The sequence below is a fragment of the Nicotiana tabacum genome, chromosome 14 (assembly GCF_000715075.1).
Source record: "Nicotiana tabacum cultivar K326 chromosome 14, ASM71507v2, whole genome shotgun sequence".
In the NCBI taxonomy this organism is placed as follows: domain Eukaryota; kingdom Viridiplantae; phylum Streptophyta; class Magnoliopsida; order Solanales; family Solanaceae; genus Nicotiana; species Nicotiana tabacum.
In genome coordinates, this window is record NC_134093.1 from 31,040,240 (window position 1) to 31,064,141 (window position 23,902).

Sequence of the window (23,902 nt, forward strand, 5' to 3'; positions counted from 1 at the left end):
GTCAATTATTCCTAGCGAAAAGAATATAACTAGTTGATCAAACTGAAGAATAGGAATCTTTGCATTCGTGAGGAAAGAAAATACATTAATGTTGTAACCTTTACAAACGTACAAATAAAAATTATTAAAAACTTTGTATGTTCTCTAAACATATAAATCTCTGAAATGCCAAACAACTCCTAGAATGTACACTCGTCTATTGTGACTCTGGAATGAAAAAGTGATCCTAACCAAGAAGGCAAGCTTGCTAGTTCTGGCCCTTGGCATAGTACAGCTTACAGGCTAACCGAAACATCAACTGAATAAGCACACTTGTAGACACCAAAACAGAGTGTCAAGTACAAAATTAACACCAGTTGATTTCAGATGACAAGAATTTTTTGTCACAGCAAATACAATGCAAACCAACCGCGTGCTGCACATGCCTATACATACCAAAATACCAGATCATGCAAATGAAACCTTGAATTTTCATTTCTTTAATGAAAATAGATAGAATCTCATGATTACAACTTCTGAGATTTCTCCAAAAGAAAGTTGATTTCAGATACTATATGTGAGAACTGTAAAGACCTACACAAAAAGGAAAGGGAAAAAGAAGGAAAAAAACTAAAGCACTTTCAACCTCAACCTACAAAATCACGCCTTCATCAGACAGTAACTAGCTTGCTAGGATCTCAAACCACCAAATAGACAAATCAGACAAGGCCTTCATGGAATTGTTAGCAATGCATCAATCATTCCAACAAACTATGTAGTCATCCTTTGCTGACACAGGATATTTAACATTGCAGCAAAGAGCATGTTCAGGACTTTTTACTCTGCTTTCAACCTTAAGATCTCCTTGGCAGTCCTTAACCTAAAATACGGCATATGTTCCTACAAGAAAAGGACAAGATTGTTTACAGTTTCAACATGCATGTTTTCCTGCAGAAAATGTCACACACACACACACACACACCCCACAACCCACCCACCCAGGCCCCAGGTATCCTTTTTTTGGTTGTTGTTGAGAGGAAAAAAAACTTCTATCACGTAGAACATGGAGCAAAGTAGGAAAACTAAGCTTCCAAAAACTAGGACATCCTAACTGCTTGTTGCCAAGACTTACCAGGAAAAAATGACAGCCCCCTTCATCCGAATGGTAGAGATGGAATTCTTTATAGTCCAAAAAAGTACTAACATGTAGGAAGGAATAGGCAAGCTATGGAGTTGTTCATGGCCAAGAAATCGGCCAACTTCCAAAACAGGGAAACAACAGAGAAGGTTTTTCTGGGAAGAAGAGAGAGAGAAGAGAAGCAGTGAACAATATACAGTTCCTGGAGAAGTTTTTCGCATTCTAACACAGATAGCACCGATAGATCAAAAGTCATATTGTTTGTATCATGAAACCCAAAGTGGCAAATTTTAGTATAATAACCTCCCTAAAACATGTGTATATATATACACACACACAGTATACACACATACATGTGTGTGTTGTGTATGTGTGTATATAATGATATTATTATATTCCCTTCCTACTTAGAAACCGGTTTGCCTTGTCACTTTTCATTTTTCATCCAAAGCTGCAATGACATTGCAGCACATCAGTTTACCTGATTAAAACAGAGTCCTATATCTCTGCTGTAGAAATCAGCATACTTGAGCATGAACATGCCGCAGTCAAACCTGTTCATAGTGCATATCTTATCAGTATGACCAGACAACAAACTTAATGAACAGAAGTCGGTAATAAATTAAGCATAGAGATACAAAGTTGTTTCATATTTCTTGTAACCCGAACCAGCTGAAAAATAGTTTGGGCAAACCATGGTAAAAAAATTTATGGTCAGTTAATTAGACCTTCACACTAGTTTAACAAAACTTAATACATCTACCCCTCTAGTTTGATGTTTCATTAGATCGCTTTCTCCTTCCGTTAGCCTCTGCTATCAGAACATTAAAAGCACAAAAAGTTAAATTATCATCCATGCCCTCTAACATTAGTGTTTTTAACAAAAAAACATAGAGCTAAATAAATTTATAGATATTTTATATTAGAAAGAGAGGAAGTTTCAGGGCCACCCTCATTCCCCTTCAAGCGTAGCCTCTCCCTTCCTAGCTTTGCTGATACACACACATCAGAAAGAACACTCACTGTGGAAGATATGCTTTATGTAAAGGCTAAAGCTATATCCCACAGCCCCATAGGCCTGCTCCACTCCTTATTTTCCTTTTCTTTGGTGGTTCATTATATAACATTTTTAAGAAGGATACTTTGGACTTTACCTTTACCTTATTAAGAAAACTATGCATACTTTGGAAATGGTAAGTTTCATCTAAAGCGGGCATAACCCAACTTAAAGCATTAAAACTAAAATCATTCTGCCCTAAATAACATGTTATTCTGTAGCATTACAATGACCATCTTTACTTAGACGAGCATCATTGTGATGCTTACATGGGATAAAGGGGTCGCAAAGTATTAGCAGAACGAGAACTATTCATGACATTAAAAGAGACATCACAGATACGGCTACTGGCTGTCAATAGGAAGTTAACTTAATAGCATTAAAATATAACCAATCTGCCATAAATAACATGTTATTCAAATAGAAGTAGGACCACGGACCTTTGAACTAGCCAAATTTTTTTATTTAGACACTTTAACTAAAGGTGTGACCTATTGAACACCTGACCTATATTGAAAATGTGCCTATTGAACACGTAGTGTTGACATGGCATAGTGCTTGTTTCACACCCAAAATCGAGCGTGTGAACAGATGAGAAATTTCATGTTTCCACGCAAAATCAACCTCTCAACTCTCCCGCTGCAACTCCGTCCTCCTATTGCCGCACCACCTCCACAATATTATACCCCGTCGGCTTCAAATGAGCCTTTGTATAGAAACAAAAAATTATCACTACTGAAAATCTAAATATGGAGAGACAATTTTGGCCAGAAATAGAAAGAGTTTTCTTGCCGGAAATATGGCCGAAGCTCAATCGACATGCAAGATCTATAGATGATAAAATTGAGGGTGCACACTGCACAGATAAAATAATTTTTTGCAAATTTTATCGGGTCAACATCTCATAGTTCTCAAGTCTGGGCTATAGAATTAAAACGCCTGGCTCATCTATGTAGATAGAGAAAAGGAAGTGCTGAAAGAAACTAAATTCAATTAGCTCAAAAGTTTGCTGCCTTCCAAGGCCAACAAATGTCCATAAAGGGCAAAAAAAAAAGTAGAACTAATGAAGAATTGCTGTCCCCATTTCGTCCAAAGACCCACAAAATCGCGCCCACCTCTGAGTACTCACAATCTTTCATGTCATCAAACCCAATAAAAGAATCAACAAAATCCTAAAGTTTCTCGTCGGAAAGAGATTTTGCCTGTGAGTTGAATTTTTCCGGTCAAGTTCTTCTAACTTTTTTTTCACTTATTTTTTTCCTACCAACTTCCGATGACCCTCCTCCGAGGAAGCTTAAGGTTTTCCAACTACAAATGTGAAAAGGAAAAAGGGATTGAAGGATCAAAGAAGATGAGCAATTGGAGTGTCTGGAGAGAGAAAGAGACGGGGAGAAGAAATTGACGGTGGGATGGAATGAGAACAGAAGGGGATGGGGTAGAATGGGACTCAGTTGACACATCACTCCTTTTTCCAACATGTCTATTTCATATTGGTTACATTTTTTATGTCAAATGTGTGAAACTCGTGGGTTTAAGTATTTTGGTTGACTGCCAAAAATGTGTTCAATAAGCACATTTTTCAACGTAAGTCGGGTGTTCAATAGGTAACACCATTAATTAAAGTGTCCAAATGAAACTCTTTGGCAAGTTTAAGGGGCCGCCTATGTATTTAGACTTCCTTAAATGTACATGATTTCTATGTTTACATGGGATAAATGGTTCGCAAAGTATTAGCAGAATGAGAACTATTCACGACTTTAAAAGAGACATAAAAAATACAACTATCAATAGAAAGTCAACTTAACAAGCAATTTTGGCGAGGTCCCAAGAAAAACTGATCTCCTCAGATACTTATAGACAACAAGCCATAGAAAAGGAAACGCAAATTCAGGGTTAAACTACAGAAATTGTTTGTCATTTATATTTCAAAAATGAAAACATAATTAAGTTTTATGAAAATGCTTGAGTAAACTCCAACAAAGCCCAATTAACTAATGAGGTTGCACTTTGCATAGAAAGATTTGTTCTTTTATTTTGGATAAGCACATAGGAAGAATAATATATATAAATGAGCCTCCAACATGTCGAAAGAAACTGATAGAGCAATAAGATTAAAGTATCATGCTTTTTATCAATAAAAAGAAGATTCAGGTATTACGCACCCATTCTCTTGCTCTGGGAGGTCCACAACAAATTCTTGCTTCCACGAGCTAACATCAATATCTTTCCCATTCTTGTCCTTCACCTCGTCAATGAAGTATCTAGTCTGCACATTTAATTTCCAATTTCCACAGATCATGACATCCTTCTACAAAACCTCAATAAACATGAGATTCTTTTTTCCCAAAAACAAATTGCAGCAACCAGTGTTAGGAGCTCTTGTTTTTAGTTTTTCTTTTTCATTCATTTGGTTTTTCTGCAAGTAGTGTTGCTAGTTGCTACAAAAATAAGCAGGACATAATGCCATGGTATCATAGTAAGAAACTTACAGTATCTTCCCTGCATTTTAGTACTAGACTATGGTAAGATTCCACTAGAGACTAAATGTGTTTTCTTAAAAAAAACTATGGCCTATCTCTATTTTATTTTTTTATTTTTTTTAGACAACCATGAAATCCCCAAGAGATAGTGGTGCAAGGTTCAGAAACCGGTGGATAATGGGCCCACCCCTCAACCCTTTTCAGTATCTCTCATTTTCTTTTCAAGAAACTTCTTCCACACTACCAAATTTCATCAGGAATTAGGTATAGGATCACACGCAGGTACAACTGACAGCATATTACATCCAAAACTGGGAAGAGATTAAGACAGGATTAAAACAAAAGGAAAACAAAACGAATGGAAACAGTAAAGCAAGAATCAGCAAATTAAACGAAATAGTGACAAGAGAAGAGGATGACCTTATCTACACCTAACTGGTCATGTCAAAAGCCTAAACAATTGGATCATGTGATCCGAACGGATATGAATAGCAATTCAACACAAAGCGCAATCCCATCTGCTTAGGAGCAGTGTTTTAAAAGGCATTTTCGGGGCGAGCCCTGGGGCGAGGCGCACCAAAAATGCCCCGGGGCGATGGAGTGGGGCGAAAATCTCAAGAGGCCCAGCAATTCGGGGCGTACGCCCGGGCGTTTGAGGCGAGTTTATTTAGTGAGGCGTAAGCCCCAGAGATTTTTTCAAATTAAAACAAAATTTGTTGAATAAGTCCTTCATATAATACCCAAATTTTCAAAATTCAGCTTGGTAATTACTCAAAAGTTTTAAAAAGGAACTGAAATGTATTAAATTTAAAAGTCAATTCCTTTTTTATTGATTGAAGCCCCAATTCATGGTCTTTTCCAATTCTTTATCTTGTCCGCTAATCTGTTAATATCTCCCAAAAGCAAAAAATATTCAATTTTTTTTACAAATACAAAGAGAACTACATTATCCTTCATACCTGCAAGTTCAAAGTTCAAATTGAAGGTTAGTCATCCTTTTTGTCCCTCCATATAGAAAACTTTATTCTTTTCGACTCAAGTTACTTGAGCTTCTAAGTAGCGTATAATAGATTGTTTTGACTAGTTTTTTGTGGGGATGAAGCGTGCGCTATTTTTTTTTTTGTGGGGATGAAGCACATCTATATATATATTTTTCACATATTTATAGTTTTCTTCATTTTTTATGCAATTTTACCTGTTTATAAATATTTACTGTAATTATATTATTTTATAAAATAGTAAAAATTAAATACCTATGGGGCTTACACCCCGTGCCTCGGGGCTTACGCCTCGCTGAGGCATATGTAAAACGCCTCGCCTTACGTCCACGCCTTTTAAAACACTGCTTAGGAGGCAACATAAACAAGATTAAAATCTCCCATCTAGTTTCATCCACTATTAACCAGCAAATTCTACCATCATCAGTACTAACTTCTTCTTTTTCTAATAAGAGTGTTGCCCAGACCTCATCACTACTACCTTATTAAAAAGGCTTAATGCATGTAGTAATGTGTTTATGCCTACTCAGTCTCCAATTATAGAAATAATAGTAGTATGCGTCTATGCGGTAGACTGCATAGAACCTACATTTGCACAGTACAGTCAGGAAAAATCAATAGGATAAGATTTGAAAACGCTGTCACATGTGCATTCATTTGAAAAAACTATTTCCTGGTAAACAGATGTAAAACATACCAGCACTCTCAGTACTTGATTATCTCTTCCTCCAAGTGAATCAAGATACTGGAACTTTTCATCCTTCTTGTTGATGACAGCTAAACACCAATGTACTTCTTGGTGGATAGGGACAAAAATCTAAGTAAATTAGGACATATCAATCAATATACAATAGACAACAAAACAAAAGTATGAATGAATGATGATAATTCTTACTTTATCACATTCAAAGAGGCAGTACCCCAGCTTCCTTTGGGATGTCCATCTTTTCACAGATTGATAGTTATAGCCTCCCTTGCCACTGATTAACTGAAATTGCAGAAAATGTCCAAAAGAACAATTAGCAGATATAACCTTCTCCTTGTAGGAAACTTAATATAAGAATTTTACACACACAGACGTCACTTTGGAGGTGATAACACTATCTGACATAGCAACCTCGTCCAGCAAGATGTGATGATATTCAATAAAAAGGATAATTCAGGGCACATGCTAGACATCTTATAGAGGCTATTAACAAGAAAATTACAAGACCAACTTGAGGGAGAAAACCAGACGGTGTCAACCAACAGACCACTCATCGTAGAGCATACATTAATCAGATTGGAAACAAGGTTCTCTACAGAGATCCGCATAGCAACTAACAAATACTTATTAATAAATTGTGGCAAGAAAAAGTTGGTGATGAAATAATTGCAAATCATGATCCTTGCAGATTTCTTCACTACGGAGACAAAAACACTATGTGATTTCTTCCTATCTGTCCAAGCCTCAGTGGATAGAGTAACCCAGTACCTATTGCTAGTGGGAGGTAGCACGTATCAAGTGGAATTAGTCAAGGTGCGCACAAGCTGGCCCGGACACCGCGGTTATCAAAAAAATAAAAGAGAGATAGGAGCGTGTGATAAAAGAATAGAAAACATGAACTTTTCTTCTCATCGAGGGCAAGGTTAAAGAGAAACAAGAGGAAACATGGTCATTGATACTCAGGCGAGATTTCATGTTGGAGCAAGCAATAGTTAGTACATTCCAATGAGCATCTTCATTATTTCTAAGTTAGTATTAGTGACAGGCCAGCACAAAGAAAGTGCTATATATGTACATTCCAGGGGTCATCAGGAGAGAAAAGGAAAGAATTAAAAAATCAGTTTTCAACTAAGGACAGAAACGATTAATGATCGAACATGCCAATCTATGGTTCGGGTATCACGATTAAAGTGAAATTTTTCTTCTCCGGGTAAAGTGAAGAGCAGAATAGGTGAAAACATGGTTAGTAACTTTTATGTGTGTATCTTATGTAAATCCATACTAGGCTGATACTTTCAACAACTTTGCCAAACAAACTCCAATTCAAAGAAATGCAAGATGAGAAAAAAAAAGAAAAAGATAAAGGAAATAAGATTACCCCTTGCCATGAAAAACATTCATGGTATGAAAAGAAGACAAGTGATATAAACCTAGAAAAGCTGATAAGCATAGACTGCAACCTAGCCAGCAACTGAATAACTTTGAAACTCAAAATTTTGAGCTTCAAGGCAAAGGACTGACCTTCTTGTAAAAGAATGTGTTAAAGAAATGACATCTCAAGAACCTTTTGGGCTCCCTTTTCTCTCTCTCTTTTAGCAACTCAAGATACACATTAATGACCTGCAAAAGAAGAAAACTTCATCATTCCCTAACTCCATTTCCATTCCAGTATTTTAGCTAAGTAACTGACATGAAGTAATACCTCATCATTCAACCATGCCCTGGGTCTCAAACACTGCAATATCTCTCCAGTAATATCTATATTGGAGTTTTCATGGGTTACCAAAACCTTACTCCTGCAAAAATAAGTCCACGAGAAACATATGAAGAAATTTTAATTTTGAAAATTGGAGCCTTTTGAAATGATCTAAGCCGATGGTCTATTGGAAACAACCTCTCTACCTTCGCTGGGTAGGGGTAAGGTCTGCATATGCACTACCCTCCCCAGACCCCACTTGTGGGAATATACTGGGTTTGTTGTTGTTGTTGGAGCCTTTTGAAAAGAAAATTGAAGTTTAAATAAGTTATACCTGCTATAATTAGATAAAGCATGAGAAACTTCAGCCTTTTCCTCCTTATCAAGTTGCACAAAGGGTTCTATAATCACATCCTGCAAGTCATTAAACCATACACACCATAAGGTCATACGCGCTAATGCATACCAATGACATTATATACAAGGATCTAGGAATGCAGAGTTTTACACAAAAATCTAACACTGTTTCAGTAATGCATATTTAGTAATGCAAAGATTTAAACTGAACCAAATGCTGTATTAATAATGCATGTGTTTTATACCTGGATTACTGTTGTTATATCACAAAAGAAATAAGCCCTGAATGCATGCAAACGACATTACCAAAAAAAAAAGGCTGCAGCAATATTACCTCCTTAACATATTGTTCATCTTTCTTTTGAGGCCTCAACAATTTATATGTTTCGAGAAGTTTCTCAGTATACTGAATGTGAAACTGCAGGCTCTTTAAATTATCATTTCTTTTCTCAGCTGAATCCAGCAATTTCTTATACGAAGGAACAAAGGATGCTGACGAAGATGAATCATCAAACTTGCTATTACTCAAAGATAGCGAATCCATCATCTTTTCTGCATTCTCCACCTTCAACAAATTCACATCGCCATCGGACACTGTTACAACTGAAGAACTCTGAAGCTGCACATCCGTAACAACACCATCATCAGAATTATCCAATATTTCAATAACACCATCACTCACCTTCCATCTCCCACCTGACCCGTTAGAAAGACCCATTTTTGCATTACTCTCCTTCCGTATCTGGCCCGACCCGTCAAAAAGACCCGTTTTTGGAACAAACCCAGTTCCTAACTCCTCAACATGTGAATCCTCATCATCACCATCAACGTTTATTACCACTTGTTTATCTTTTTTCTTCAAGTACCTGAAGGTTTTAAAAGCGCTGCTTTTAGCTCTATATAACTGCTGAACTAGGAAATTCCCCATTATTGAGTGGGACCCACCTCCAAATCTTGAAGAAGACGGCCTTTTACAAGGAGCATGAATTTCTCTTTTAATGGAAGTAATGGAAGATGGGTATTTTATGAAAAGCCTTTTGACTGTTGATGTTTTGCTGTGATCTTGAGTTGTTTGGTTCATAGAAAGCCTAGGTTTTTTGGAAATGTGAGGGTCAACGTTTGAAGCTGGAGTTTTGTAATTCAAGGTGAAAAAATCGTCACCCCGCTTTCGATTACTTGTTAAGGCCCCCATTGAAGTAGTAGAAATTTGTCAAGTTTTGCGAAATCATGTATGCATGGAATGGATTATCACTTCACAATGTTGAATTGAAAAAAAGGAAAACAGAGAGACATCCCAAAATACAAACGGCGAAAGTTCAATAGATAGAACAAAATATGATACTATTACGGATTCATTCAGAGAGGAAAAGGGGAGAAGAATATGAAAGGGCGGGGTGAATTTCGACGAAATTAATTGTATGGGGAAAGGGTTCGGGGGCTTTCGCGATTGGGTGGGGAATTGGAGAAAACCTTTTTGCTCTTTTGGATTTTTCACTTTTAAGACCTTGTTTAGAGCTCCAACAAATTATGCTTCACTTCTGTTTTTTTTTTTTGGGGGGGGGGGAGGTTTTCTACTCAAAAAAACAAAAGAAATTTAGATTTGGGCGAAATTTGGTTTGAAGATGAAAATGTGTTTGGATATCAGCTTTCAAAATATATTTTTTAAATTTATTTTGGAAAAACATGAAACATGATTTATACTCACAAGTTCTAAAAACTATCACAAATACCCAACAGTACAATTACACTCATTATATTATCGCAAACCATAGTCCTGAATATAAATAAATTTGATACAAAATTATTATTTTTATAATGAAGTACATGATACACTATCAGGTGACCGAGAAAACGAAATAATATTGTTATAAAATAATAAATGGTGGGCTCTTTTATAAAATATAAAAGTTTGGGGCAATTTTTAAAAAATATAATAGTGATATTTTGGCCCAAAACCAGCTGGTTTTAAGATTTGGGATTTGAAATTTTGCCAAAATGTAAGCAAAATCTATGGGCAAACATGTGTTTGCCAAATAAAATCCAAATTTATTTTGGTAAAATATATGATCAAACGGGTCCTTAGATGTGTGTATCATTACTCCACTAATTAAATGTATGCAAAGTATTTTAATAGTACTGGTCTTATAGCCTCTTTGGCCAAGCTTTTTTTTTTGGGGGGAGGGGGGTTAAAAGTGCTTTTTTTTGCCGAAAGCATTTTTGGCCAAAAATTGAGGTGTTTGGCCAAGTTTTTGGAAGGAAAAAAAGTGCTTTTGAAGAGAAGCAGAAGCATTTTTGAGAAACAGAAAAAAATAGTTTCTTTCTAAAAGCACTTTTCTAAGAAGCATTTTTGATAAAAATACACTTAGAAACAGTTTTCAAAAGCTTAGTCAAACACTAATTACTGCTCAAAAGTATTTTTCAAATTAATTAGCCAAACACAAATTGTTTCTCACCAAAAGCACTTCTTTAAAAAGTATTTTTGAGAAAAACACTTTTCAAAATAAACTGATTTTAGAAGTTTGGCCAAACAGGCTATTAAAGTACGCGCGTTGCGCGTGTTACCATATACAATAAATATAATATTTCAAAGAATTACATAAATATTATATTATTATGGTTGAGTTATAAAATAAAAGTTAAAGTTAAAAATTATAAGTTTCTAAATATGATAATTGTTGATACTATTTAGCTAACTCAAAAAATAAAAAAAAAAAAACTCTATCCATATAAGTTATTAATCATCTCGTTCAATTGATAGAAGAGGCCTTATTTTTGCTCACGAGCAAAATACAATTTGTTCTATTTCTTTAGTATATAAGAAATACCATATAAGTTATTTCCAATAGATTAAAAAATTAAATTACTATCACAACAATAAATTCAACCGCTACATTCTAATTAATCTACTCTTTTTGTTTTTAACTTTCCATGTATGAATTTATTCAAGAGTTTTATAGGATTTTGCGGTTGATGCTTATTACTATATTATAATCGATTTTGCATTATTTTTTTTATTGTTTCCACCACAAATGCTATTCCTATAAAAAAAATCTAATTTTTTTATCTAAAAGTTTTGTCAACTGAAAAAAAGGGTTTACTTATGATGAATTTGGAAAGAAATTGAATGTGATTTATTTTTTAATTTGTTAATTCAAAATTTTAATATGTATTCTTATTAAAAGAAATGATTTATCTTTTGTTGATTGAAATTAGTAATATTAATTCATTACAAGTTTTAAATATTTGACTATAGTTATAATTTTATTTAGAATTATGTTTTTCAAGCCTAAAAATCAATCAAATTTTTAAGTTTTGATATTTGTATTTGCAAAGTTATTCGTGTCAATAGTCCAACACCTTTCTTTGCCACGACCCCAAATTCCCGCCGTAGGAGGTCGTGATGGCACCTAGTCTCTAAGATTAGGTAAGCCTATCAATGCGGAATAATCATAAATATCTGAAAATAAATAAACTACAATTCAAATGATTACAACTCCCAAAACCCGGTAGAAATAAGTCACAAGCTTCTAAAAATTTATTCTCAATGTCTCTATATATCGAGATCTAAAGACAAATAAGAAAGCAACAATCAATGATAGAAGGGGACTCCGGAGTCTGCGGACGCTGGCAGATATACCTCGAAGTCTCTGTGCGCAGGTAACTCACTGACGTCTAGACTGGTAAGATATACCCGAATCTGCATAAAAAGATGTGCATAAGCATAGTATGAGTACACCACAGTGGTACCTAGTAAGTGCCAAGCCTAACCTCAGTAGAGTAGTGACGAGGTCAGGTCAGGCCCTACTGGAGAATAGATAATGACATGAAAAAATATTTAAACAATTTAATAAGATAAAATAACTATGAAAATGAATCAAATAGTATGTCACATTTAATGACATCAAATAATTGCAAATAATATCTCGTGAAATCAAAACAGAATTTCTTTCAACTTTATGAAAATCACAATAATTAATCGAAGGCAACTATGGCCATAAATCAATATCAACAAGGGCACTACCGAGTTACCGCCTCGTAGTCCCAAATTATAAATAATTTCACAATATCTCATTTCTTTATATCACCCCCGGAGCCTTCACGATTTATTTAAAGAAAATATTTTTTCCGAAATAGCATCCCGTGTTTTAGCCATCCTTATCACACCGCATGACTTCTAGTAGTCACCCCTACTACCCACGCGTATCAAGTCACCCTTATCTCACCGCATGCGTTTCAATACCCAGACCTTATACCACCGCATGCGTATTAATATCACAATTTGTACCTCAAGTGCCCAATATTTTAATTTTTCACAATAAATCAACAACAATATTTTTCAATAATAAAGAGCTCACGGCTCATGCTAGAATAATCCAACAATAATATTTTTTCCACAATAAAGAGCTCACGACTCCATCACAATGAGTACCAAAAAATCTTACGAAAATATTCAAGAATAAATAATTCAGAAAAATAATATTTCAAATTTTTAATACGTTGCTTCAATATCAAATTTAAAAATATCAAATACTTCATATTAATAATATTTAATTTAAAGAAAATCAATCTTCAAATATTGTACAGTATAAAAGAAATCAAATTTCAATTAAACAGGTAAAACAATTAGCAGGAAAAGGTCAAACAAATTTAAAATATATATCTCAGACCAATGATGAAGAATATAACAAGATAAAATAATTTAATAAATGCGCAACAATGATCTACACAATTTAAAAATATAATCTATCACATTTAGCCCGTGTACACACTCGTCACCTCGTGTACACGACTTTCAATACATTTCAATAATAACATTAATATAAATTCTAGGTAAAATTTCCCACACACAAGGTTAGACAAGTCACTTACCTCGACTTGCTCCAATTTAATCAAGTATTAAGCTTTTTCCTCATTTTTCCGATTCCGATCGACTCGTATCTAGCCATAATTAATTCGATACAGTCAACAAAAATTATAGAAATCAATTTCATAAGGAAATATTATATTTTCCAATGAAATCCGAAATTAGCTCAAAAATTGCTCGTGGGGCCCATGTCTCGGAATCCGGCAAAACTTACAAAATACGACAACCCATTCAATTACGAGACCAACCATACCAGTTTCACTCAAATCCAACTCCGGATCGACACCGAAATCTCAAAAATTCGTTTCTATGAGATTTCTAAAATTTTCCAAATTTCAATCTCAAAACACTAATTAAATGGTGAAAACAATGATATATTCGTGTATATTGACCAAATCCAAGTTAGAATCACTTACCCAAATGTTTTTCTTTGAAAATATATCAAAATCCTCTCCTCAAGCTCCAATTCGTCAAAAAAGCAAATGGGACGAAGTCCCCTGTTTTTATAACTTATAGATTTGTCACGGAGCTCGATTTTGTAAGGGAGCTCGATTTGTTAGGGAGCTCGATTTTGTTAGGGAGCTCGATTTTGTCAAGGGAGCTCGATTTTGTCAGGGGAGCTCGATTTGTGAGGGAGCTCGATTTTGTCAGAGTGCTCGATTTGTCAGGGAGCTCGATTTGTTAGGGAGTCCGATTTTGACAGGGAACTCAATTTTGTCAGGGAGCTCGATTTTGACAGGCAGTCCGATTTTGACAGGCAGTCCAATTTTGGCAAGCGGCCCGATTTTGACAATATTTCCAGCAGAAAAATTGCAGCAGCTAAGTCCCACTTTTGATCCGTTAACCATCTGAAACTCACTCGAGGCCCTCGGGACCTCAACCCAATACACCAACAAATCCTAAAACATCATACGAACTTATTTGAAACCTCAAATCACATTAAACAAGGCTAAAATCACGAATCACACATAGATCCAAGCCTAATAAACTTTGAAACTTTCAATTTCTACAAACAACACCGGAACCTACCAAATCAAATCCGATTGACCTCAAATTTTGTACGCAAGTCATAAATGACATAACAGAGCTATGAAAATTTTCAGAATCGGATTTCGACCCCGATATCAAAAAGTCAACCCCTCGGTCAAACTTTTCAAAAATTTAACTTTCGACATTTCAAACTTAATTCCACTACGGACTTCCAAATAAAATTCTGATCACGCTCCTAAATCCAAAATCACCATACGGAGCTGTTGGAATCATCAAAATTCTATTCCGGGGTCATTTGTACATAATTCGACATCCGATCACTATATAAACTTAAACTTTAAATTTTTCATCAAAAATCCATATCTCGGGCTAGGGACCTCGAAATTTAATTCCGGGCATACGCCCAAGTCCCAATTTATGATACGGACCTACCGGAACTGTCAAAACACTGATTCGAGTCCGTTTGCTCAAAATGTTGACCAAATTCAACTCAGTTGTGTTTTAAAGCTCTAATTCATATTTTAATCCATTTTCACATAAAAACTTTCCGGAAAAATTTTATGGACTGCGCACGCAAGTCGAGTAATGATAAATAGTGCTTAGATAACAGAATTAATCATTAAATTTAAAGATAATATTTTGGGTCATCACATTCTCCACCTCCAAAACAAACGTTCGTCCTCAAACGGAGTTAGAAAAAGTACCCGAGTTGGTGAATAAGTGTGGATAATAGCTGCGCATATCATGCTCGGCCTCCCAAGTCACCTCCTCAATCGGATGACCCCTCTACTGAACCTTCACGGAAGTAATGTTCTTTGACCTCAACTTTCGAACCTGCTTATCTAAAATAGCCACTGGTTCCTCAACATAAGATAGATCCTTGTCCAACTGAACCGAGCTGAAGTCTAACACATGAGACGGATCGCCGTGATATTTTTGAAGCATAGAAACATGGAATACCGGATGAACCGCAGAGAGACTAGGTGGTAGCGCAAGTCTGTAAGCCACATCTCCAACCCTTTCAAGAATCTCAAAAGGCCCAATATACCTAAGGCTCAACTTGCCCTTCTTCCCGAACCTCATCACACCCTTCATAGGCGAAACCCGGAGCAATACTCGCTCACCAACCATGAATACAACATCGCGAACCTTCCGATCCGCATAACTCTTCTGTCTAGATTGGGCTGTACGAAGTCGATCCTGAATCAACTTAACCTTTTCCAAGGTATCCTGAACCAAGTCTGTACCCAATAGTCTAGCCTCACCCGGTTCGAACCAATCCACTAGAGACCGGCACCGCCTACCATACAAAGCCTCATACGGAGTCATCTGAATGCTTGACTGGTAACTGTTGTTGTAAGCAAACTCCGCACGTGGTAAGAACTGATCCCAAGCACCCCCAAAATCTATCACACACGCACGAAGCATATCCTCCAGTATCTGAATAGTGCATTCGGACTGCCCGTCCGTCTGAGGGTGAAATGCTGTACTCAACTCTACCCGAGTACCCAACTCACGCTGTATTGCCCTCCAAAACCGTGAGGTAAATTATGTACCCCGATCAGAGATGATAGATACCGGTACACCGTGAAGTCTGACAATCTCGTGAATATATACCTGAGCCAGCTACTCTGAAGAGTAAGTAGTAATCACAAGAATGAAATGAGCTGATTTGGTCAGCCTATCCACAATCACCCAAACTGCATCAAACTTCTGCTGAGTCCGTGGGAGCCTAACAACGAAATCCATAGTGATCAGCTCCCATTTCCATTCTGGAATCTCTAACTTCTGAAGTAATCCACCCGGTCGCTGATGCTCATATTTCACATGTTGATAATTTAGACACCGAGATACATACCCACTATGTCTTTCTTCATCTGCCTCCACCAATAGCGTTGTCTCCAGTCCTGATACATCTTTGCAACACCCGGATGAATGGAGTACTGCGAACTGTGAGCCTCCTAGAGAATCAAATCACGCAAGCCATCCAGATTAGGCACACATAGCATGCCCTGCATCCGTAATACATCGTCATCTCCAATAGTGACTTATTTGGTATCACCGTGCTGAATTATATCCTTAAGGACAAGCAGATATGGGTCATCATACTGGTGTTCCCTGATACGATCATAAAGAGAAAACTGAGAAACCACGCAAGCCAAAACTCGACTCGGCTCGGAAACATCCAATCTAACAAACTGATTGGCCAAGGCCTGAACATCCAAGACCAAAGGCCTCTCTGCTACCGGTAAATATGCTAAGCTGCCCAAACTCTCCGCCTTACGACTCAAGGCATCGACCACCACACTGGCCTTCCCAGGATGATAGAGAATGGTGATATTATAATCCTTAAGCAACTCCAACCACCTCCGCTGCTACAAATTAAGATCCTTCTGTTTAAACAGATGCTGTAGACTCCGGTGATCGGTGTAGATCTCACGATGGACACCGTACAAATAATGCCGCCAAATTTTTAAGGCATGAACAATAGCTGCTAACTCCATGTCATGTACATGATAATTCTTCTCATGCACCTTTAACTGTCTGGACGTGTAGGCAATCACCCTACCGTCTTGCATCAACACTGCGCCGAGACCAATACGCGACGCGTCACAATATACAGTATAAGATCATGTACCTGTAGGTAATACCAATACTGGGGCTGTAGTCAAAGCTGTCTTGAGCTTTTGGAAGCTCTCCTCACGTTCCTCGGTCCACCTGAACGGAGCACCCTTCTGGGTCAATTTGGTCATAGATGCAGCAATAAAAGAGAAACCCTTTACAAATCGGCGATAATACCCAACCAAACCAAGGAAACTACAGATTTCCGTAACTGAGGACGGTCTGGACCAACTTTGCACTACTTCAATCTTCTTTGGATCTACCTTGATCCCCTCGCACGAAACTATATAACCCAAAAATCCCACTGAATCAAGCCAGAATTCACACTTTGAAAATTTTACATATAACTTCCTTTCTCTCAAAATCTGAAGCACAGTCCTCAGGTGTTGTTCATGATCTTCCCAACTCCGGGAATACACCAGAATGTCGTCAATAAACACAATGACGAAGGAATCAAGATAGGACTGAAATACATTATTCATTAAGTGCATAAATGTTGCTGGGGTGTTGGTCTGCCCAAAAGACATCACACGGAACTCGTAATGACCGTACCGAGTCCTGAAAGCAGTCTTTGGAATATCTGACTCCCGAATCTTCAACTGATGATAGCCTGAACGCAAGTCAATTTTAGAGAATACCCTGGCACCTTGAAGCTGATCAAATAAGTCATCAATACGTGGCAATGGATACTTGTTCTTCACTGTAACCTTGTTCAACTGGCGATAATCAATACACATCCGCATAGAACCATCCTTCTTCTTTACAAATAAGACAGGAGCACCCCACGGCGATACACTGTGCCGAATGAAACCCTTATCAAGCAATTACTGTAACTATTCTTTTAATTCTTTCAACTCTGCTGGGGACATACGGTATGGTGGAATAGAAATAGGCTGAGTACCCGATAATAAATCAATACCAAAATCAATATCCCTGTCGGGCGGCATACCCGGAAGATATACTGGAAAAACATCAGAAAAATCCCTTAATACAGGAACTGACTCTACAGTAGGAGTATCAATACTAACATCTCTCACATAGGCCAGATACGCATCACACCCCTTCTCAACCATTCGTTGAGCTTTAAGAAATGAAACAACCCTGCTAGGAACACGATCCGAGGTACCTCTCCACTCTAGCTGCGGTAGACCCGGCATAGCCATTGTCACCGTATTGGCGTAACAATCAAGAATAGCGTGATAGGGCGACAACCAGTCCATGCCCAAAATAATATCGAAATTCACCATACTGAGCAATAATAAATCAACTCTGGTCTCAAAACTACTGATAACAATTAAACACGACTGATACACACGATCCACTATAATGGATTCACCCACGGGTGTAGATACATAAACAGAAGAACTCAAGTAATCACGTGATACGCCCAAATACGGGGCAAAATAAGATGACACAAAAGAATAAGTGGAGCCTGGATCAAATAAAACTGATGTATCTCTATGACAGACCGAAATAATACCTGTGATAACAGAATCGGATGCAACGACATATGTCCTAGCAGGAAGGGCATAATATCTGGCCTGGCCTCCCCCTCTAGGGCGACCTGTACCTGCCCGATCTCCACCTCTAACTGGTTGTGCATGTGGAGTGGCAACTGGTGCAGTAATCATGGCTTGAGAAGCTTGAGGACCCTGTGGAATAGGTGGGGCCTGAGAAATTTGTGGAGGTGCACCCCTCCTAAATCTGGGGCAATCTCTCATAATATGACGAGTGTCACCACACTCAAAACAAGCCCTCGGAGGATGTGGCTGTTAGGACTGGCTCGGGCCTGATCGACTAGACTGTCTGCTGAAAGCACCCCGTACATGAGGTACAGAAGACACTGGTGGTGCATAATAGGGAACCTGAGGTCTGGGAGTAGTCGGAATACCACTAGAAGCTGGAAGTGCTGAATGAATAGGACGGCTCACATAACCTCTACCATGACGGGCTGCAATTGGGGCACGAGAATTATTATATGTTCCAGAATCTCGGGGTCTCTTAGCTTCCCTCTCTTCCCTCTCCCGAGTCCGCATACCTTCCAATCTTCTAGAAATTGACACCACATGTTGGTATATGATGTCCATCTCTAGCTCTCGGGCCATATTGTATCTGATACTAGGGTGAAGACCCTCAATAAATCTACGAACCCGCTCTCGAATGGTAGCAACTAAGGCTGGTGCATGCCTAGCCAAATCACTGAATCGGACCGCATACTCTGACACGGTCATAGAACCCTGGCGCAACTGCTCAAACTCTGTGCGCCATGCATCCCTAAGACTCTGAGGAACATACTCCCTTAAGAACATATCCGAAAATTGAGTCCAAGTGAGTGAAGATGCCTCAGCGGGACTATTCAACTCATATGCCTGCCACCACTGGTAGGCTGCTCCTCTAAACTGGAATGCCGTGAAAGAAACCCCACTGGAATCTACAATACCTATAGTACAAAGGATACGATGACATTCCTCCAGGAAACCTTGAGCATCCTCTGAAGTTAAACCGCTGAAAGCGGGAGGGTGGTACTTCTTATACCTCTCGAGCCTGAGTTGCTCCCCCTCTGAAACTGCTGTCCTAATATCAGGCCGAACTGGGACAACTGGTTGTACTGGTATAACCTATGGGGCATGGTCAACTTGGGCACGTGGCTCTGGAGTACGGGCGGCGGGAGTCTGCGCTCCTCCCCCAGCCTGAGATGTGGCAGGAGCAAGTGAAATTAATCACGCCTGAGCTAAAGTGCCAAACATGCTCAAAAACTGGGCAAGCGTCTCCTGAAGTGCAGGAGTAGTAACAGGTGTCCTGCTCTCCAACTGGAGCTACTGGTAGCTCTGGTGCAGCAATTCGTGCAGGTGCTCTGGCTGCACCACGTGGTCTTCCTCAGCCTCTGCCCTGACCCCGGCCTCTTGCGGCTCCAACAAGGGGCGCGGGTGTCTGATCATCAGATCCAGTTGTGCGTGCCCTCACCATCTATGAGAGAATAGAAAGACAATTGTTTAGAACTTTGAAATCAACAAAGGAGCATGATAAGGAATCAAAGAAGTGAATATTTCCTAACAGTTCCATAGCCTCTCGAAGATAAGTACAGACGTCTCTGTACCGATCCGCAAGACACTACTAAACCTGCTTGTGACTCATAACACCTATGAACCTAGTGCTCTAATACCAATTTATCACGACCCCAAATTCCCTTCGTAGGAGGTCGTGATGGCACCTAGTCTCTAAGACTAGGTAAGCCTATCAATGCGGAATAATCATAAATATCTGAAAATAAATAAACTACAATTCAAATGATTACAACTCCCAAAACCCGATAGAAATAAGTTACAAGCTTCTAAAACTTTATTCTCAATGTCTCTATATATCGAGATCTAAAGACAAATAAGAAAGCAACAATAAATGATAGAAGGGGACTCCGGAGTCTGCGAACGCTGGCAGATATACCTTGAAGTCTCTGTGCGCAGGTAATTCACTGACGTCTAGACTGGTAAGATATACCTGGATCTACATAAAAAGATGTGCAGAAGCGTAGTATGAGTAAACCACATCGGTACCCAGTAAGTGCCAAGCCTAACCTCAGTAGAGTAGTGACGAGGTCAGGTCAGGCCCTACTGGAGAATAAATAATGACATGGAAAAATATTTAAACAATTTAATAAGATAAAATAACTATAAAAATGAATCAAATAGTATATCACATTTAATGACACCAAATAATTGTAAATAATATCTCATGGAATCAAAACAGAATTTCTTTCAACTTTATGAAAATCACAACAATTAATCGAAGGCAACTATGGCCATAAATCAATATTAACAAGGGCACTACCGAGGTACCGCCTCGTAGTCCCAAATTATAAATAATTTCACAATATCTCATTTCCTTATATCACCGCGGGAGCCTTCACGATTTATTTAAAGAAAATATTTTTTCCGAAATAGCATCCCGCGTTTTAGCCATCCTTATCATACCGTATGACTTCTAGTAGTCACCCCTACTAGCCACACGTATCAAGCCACCCTTATCTCACCGCATGCATTTCAATACCCCAGACCTTATACCACCGCATGCATATTAATATCACAATATATCATAATTTGCACCTCAAGTGCCAAATATTTTAATTTTCCACAATAAATCAACAACAATATTTTTCAATAATAAAGAGCTCACGGCTCATGCCAGAATAATCCAACAATAATATTTTTTCCACAATAAAAGAGCTCATGGCTCCATCACAATGAGTACCAAAAAATCTTACGAAAATATTCAAGAATAAATAATTCAGGAAAATAATATTTTAAATTTTTAATACGTTGCTTCAATATCAAATTTAAAAATATCAAATATTTCATATTAATAATATTTAATTTAAAGAAAATCAACCTTCAAATAATGCACAATATAAAAGAAACCAAATTTCAATTAAACAGGTAAAATAATTAGCAGAAAAAGGTCAAATAAATTTAAAATATATATCTCATATCAATGATGAAGAATATAACAAGATAAAATAATTTAATAAATGTGCAACAATGATCTACACAATTTAAAAATATAATCTATCACATTTAGCCCGTATACACACTCGTCACCTCGTGTACACGACTTTCAATACATTTCAATAATAACATTAGTATCAATTCTAGGGGAAATTTCCCCCATACAAGGTTAGACAAGTCACTTACCTCGACTTGCTCCAATTTAACCAAGTATTATGCTTTTTCCTCGTTTTTTCGACTCCGATCGACTCGTATCTAGCCATAATTAATTCGATACAGTCAACAAAAAATATAGAAATCAATTTCATAAGGAAATATTACATTTTTCAATGAAATTCGAAATTAGCTCAAAAATTGTCCGTGTGCCCCATGTCTCAGAATCTGGCAAAATTTACAAAATACGATAACCCATTCAATTACGAGACCAACCATACCAGTTTCACTCAAATCCAACTCCGGATCAACACCGAAATCTCAAAAATTCGTTTCTATGAGATTTCTAAAATTTCCCAAATTTCAATCTCAAAACACTAATTAAATGGTGAAAACAATGATATATTCGTGTATATTGACCAAATCCAAGTTAGAATCACTTACCCAAATATTTTTCCTTGAAAATATATCAAAATCGCCTCTCTTGAAGCTCTAATTCGTCAAAAAGGCAAATGAGACGAAGTACCCTGTTTTTATAACTTACGCTAGGGAGCTCGATTTTGTAAGGGAGCTCGATTTTGTCAGGGGAGCTCGATTTATGAGGGAGCTCGATTTGTGAGGGTGCTCGATTTGTCAGGGAGCTCGATTTGTCAGGGAGTCCGATTTTGACAGGGAGCTCGATTTTGCAGCCCGATTTTGACAGGCAGCCCGATTTTGGTAGGTAGCCCGATTTTGACAAGCAGCCCGATTTTGACAGCTTTTCCAGCAGAAAAATTGCAGCAGCTTTTGCAGCAGCTAAGTCTCACTTTTGATCCGTTAACCATCCGATCTCAGGACCTCAACCCAATACACCAATAATTTCTAAAACATCATACGAACTTATTTGAAACCTCAAATCACATCAAACAATGCTAAAATCACGAATCACACATAGATTCAAGCCTAATGAACTTTGAAACTTTCAATTTCTACAAACAATACCGGAACCTATTAAATCAAGTCCGATTGACCTCAAATTTTATACGTAAGTCATAAATGAAATAACGGAGCTATGAAAATTTTCATAATCGGATTTCGACCCCGATATCAAAAAGTCAACCCCTCGATCAAACTTCCCAAAAATTTAACTTTCGGCATTTCAAGCCTAATTCCACTATGGACTTTTAAATAAAATTCTGATCACGCTCCTAAGTCCAAAATTACCATACGGAGCTGTTGGAATCATCAAAATTCTATTCCGGGGTCATTTGCACATAATTCGACATCCGATCACTATTTGAAATTAAACTTTAAATTTTTTATCAAAATTCTATATCTCGGGCTAGGGACTTCGAAATTTAATTTCGGACATACGCCCAAGTCCCAATTCACGATACAGACCTACCGGAACTGTCAAAATACTGATCTGAGTCCGTTTGCTCAAAATGTTGATCAAAGTCAACTCAATTGTGTTTTAAAACTCTAATTGATATTTTAATCCATTTTCACATAAAAACTTTCCGGAAAAATTTTACGGACTGCGCACGCAAGTCGAGTAATGATAAATAGTACTTAAATCACAGAATTAATTATTAAATTTAAAGATGACATTTTGGGTCATCACATTGTCTCTCTTATATTTTTATAGTTACTTGTTGAAATTATTGAGGAGTAATTTTCAAATATTATAATATGAGATAAATTATACAAACTAATATTAATCACTCTCTCATATTTTTTTTGTTCATGTCTACAATGGTTTCCATCATTTAATTTTGTGGCATTTATGTTTTTCCTCCTCGTAATAGCATAAGTAATATTACGTTGGTACACATAAAGAAAACTATATAAATTAGTAACGATTTTTTAATGCACGTACCACTAATCCTTCCCTATGGTTTGTTGTTAATTTGTGGTTATTGATAGTTTTTCCTTTCCCCCCCCCCTTTTTAACGATTTATTTTAATTGATTTTAAAATTTTAAATATTATGATTTTTTTACCCAGTTCAAATAAAGAATAATTTAAGGCACAAACTTTAATTGATTTGATTTTTCTAAATATTAGAAAAATAATTTAAATGACTATTTTGTCTAGTATGAAATCTATTTTTAAAGGATAAAAAAGACGAATGACATTTCACTAAGAGCTTTCGTGCTTTTAATATAGTATAGATAATATAGATTAGATGATAAAGGGTGAATACTATATTTTTTTAAGTTAATAATTTGACAATGACATGCATTTAGCAAGTAACAAGGTTACGCTATTAGAGAGATTGATTGTCAAAATGTAGTTACAAACACCTATTTATCTTTTGATATACCATTTTTTTCATACATAAATAATAGTTGTATAACCATTTGAATATTGTCCTAATAGATC

General features: G+C 37.1%; 1 protein-coding gene across 2 annotated transcripts; it reads right to left on the reverse strand.

Moving 5' to 3' along the window:
• Positions 1-450: 450 nt before the first annotated feature.
• Positions 451-9,934, reverse strand: LOC107800920 (ubiquitin-like-specific protease ESD4). 2 transcript variants are annotated; one of them, XM_075229457.1, is made up of 10 exons: positions 9,113-9,249; positions 8,746-9,030; positions 8,389-8,468; positions 8,061-8,154; positions 7,880-7,978; positions 6,548-6,640; positions 6,350-6,469; positions 4,337-4,440; positions 1,599-1,671; positions 451-879 (listed from the first exon to the last, which is right to left on the reverse strand). In XM_075229457.1, the coding sequence occupies exons 2-10, from the start codon at positions 8,956-8,958 to the stop codon at positions 817-819; spliced, it is 939 nt and encodes a 312-aa protein (XP_075085558.1). In that variant the 5' UTR covers positions 8,959-9,030; positions 9,113-9,249; the 3' UTR covers positions 451-816. The 2 variants fall into 2 exon arrangements, with proteins under 2 accessions (XP_075085558.1, XP_075085557.1); XM_075229456.1 differs by having other exon boundaries at positions 8,746-9,934.
• Positions 9,935-23,902: the final 13,968 nt, after the last annotated feature.

Excerpts from the sequence above, each read along its gene's own strand:
- LOC107800920 (XM_075229456.1), bottom strand. The coding sequence starts at position 9,603 with ATGGGGGCCTTAACAAGTAATCGAAAGCGGGGTGACGATTTTTTCACC. Across the intron at positions 6,470-6,547 it reads GCCTCTTTGAATGTGATAAA|ATTTTTGTCCCTATCCACCA; the intron begins GTAAGAATTATC and ends TAATTTACTTAG. Across the intron at positions 880-1,598 it reads TAGGACTCTGTTTTAATCAG|GAACATATGCCGTATTTTAG; the intron begins GTAAACTGATGT and ends CTTTTCTTGTAG.